Raw genomic sequence first — 1,038 nt, 5'->3', positions numbered from 1 at the left:
CAGATCAGATCAGATCAGACCAGACCTGACCAGACCAGACTGCTGCTGCGTATCAGTCCAGCTCATGCACGACTTCTGTCCGCTCTTTCCAGCGATTTCACTATAAATACCCGCGGTTCACTCGCGATATTTGGTAAAGGCATTGCTGAATGTGTGTGTTCGGTTTGTTGTAATGTGTAATAATGTGTTCTTGTGTATGCACTGTAGCGTGTATATGTTATAATACGCCCTCACTGTTGAATGGTTTCTAGCACAGAATGGCAGTGGACTGGTGGGGCTTCGCCTATGCTGCAGCTCTTGCTCTGGGAGGCTTCATGGGCTATAAAAGAAAAGGTATTTCTTCACTGTGGTGTAAAAGGAACGTGTGCAGATGATAGAAAATTATATGTATTGATCAATTTAAAAAAAATCTAATTTCTAATAGGTTTGTAAATCCAAATGTAAGTTTTTTGTCGACTTTTCATGGTTCTAATAGAGATTTAAGCATGCACCTTTCACATTTGTATTGTATAGCTAACAAAAAAGTACTATGCTATTACTATATTTTTGAACATGCTACCATGGCAATATAACTGATGTACTATGTCTGCACTCTATATTCATCCCATAACATCGCTGTGCTTTACTGTAAGGGATTGGTGGAGATATTTAATATAATCCCTGACTTCTGCAGGAAGTGTGGTGTCGTTAATTGCCGGACTCTTCTTTGGAAGTGTGTCTGCATATGGAGCATATAAAATAACAAATGATCCGCACGATTACTGGACCTCTCTGAGTAAGTATACAAATAAAATCACTAATGTCCACCCTTTAGAAATACAGCATATATTAGCTTCAAACTTACTTTTTCATGACTCTAGTCGCCGCCGGTGTTCTGGCTGTTGTGATGGGAATGAGGTTCAGGAAATCTGGGAAATTAATGCCTGCAGGAATCATGGCAGGACTGAGGTAAAACTGTAGCTTGGACAATCACAGTTGTAAAATATATAAATGCTTGTGTTAAAGGGGTCATATGATGCGATTTCAATTTTTCCTTTC

At 39.3% G+C, this 1,038-nt stretch overlaps 1 protein-coding gene across 4 annotated transcripts; it reads left to right on the top strand.

Annotated features, from left to right (window-relative positions):
- Positions 1 to 6: 6 nt before the first annotated feature.
- Positions 7 to 975, top strand: LOC107579763 (transmembrane protein 14C-like). 4 transcript variants are annotated; one of them, XM_016265559.1, is made up of 4 exons: positions 7 to 133; positions 257 to 333; positions 674 to 775; positions 861 to 975. In XM_016265559.1, exons 2-4 carry the CDS (start codon positions 258 to 260, stop codon positions 950 to 952), a joined length of 270 nt encoding a protein of 89 aa, XP_016121045.1. In that variant the 5' UTR covers positions 7 to 133; position 257; the 3' UTR covers positions 953 to 975. The 4 variants fall into 4 exon arrangements, with proteins under 4 accessions (XP_016121045.1, XP_016121041.1, XP_016121043.1 ...); XM_016265555.1 differs by having other exon boundaries at positions 252 to 333; XM_016265557.1 differs by having other exon boundaries at positions 7 to 139; positions 252 to 333.
- Positions 976 to 1,038: the final 63 nt, after the last annotated feature.

The sequence above is a fragment of the Sinocyclocheilus grahami genome, unplaced genomic scaffold, assembly GCF_001515645.1.
Source record: "Sinocyclocheilus grahami isolate Dianchi unplaced genomic scaffold, SAMN03320097.WGS_v1.1 scaffold20022.1, whole genome shotgun sequence".
Lineage (NCBI taxonomy): Eukaryota > Metazoa > Chordata > Actinopteri > Cypriniformes > Cyprinidae > Sinocyclocheilus > Sinocyclocheilus grahami.
The sequence above is the reverse complement of the archived record's forward strand: the minus strand, read 5'-3'. Positions and strand labels throughout refer to the sequence as shown.

Excerpts from the sequence above, each read along its gene's own strand:
- LOC107579763 (XM_016265559.1), top strand. The coding sequence starts at position 258 with ATGGCAGTGGACTGGTGGGGCTTCGCCTATGCTGCAGCTCTTGCTCTG. Across the intron at positions 334-673 it reads CATGGGCTATAAAAGAAAAG|GAAGTGTGGTGTCGTTAATT; the intron begins GTATTTCTTCAC and ends TGACTTCTGCAG. Across the intron at positions 776-860 it reads CGATTACTGGACCTCTCTGA|TCGCCGCCGGTGTTCTGGCT; the intron begins GTAAGTATACAA and ends TCATGACTCTAG.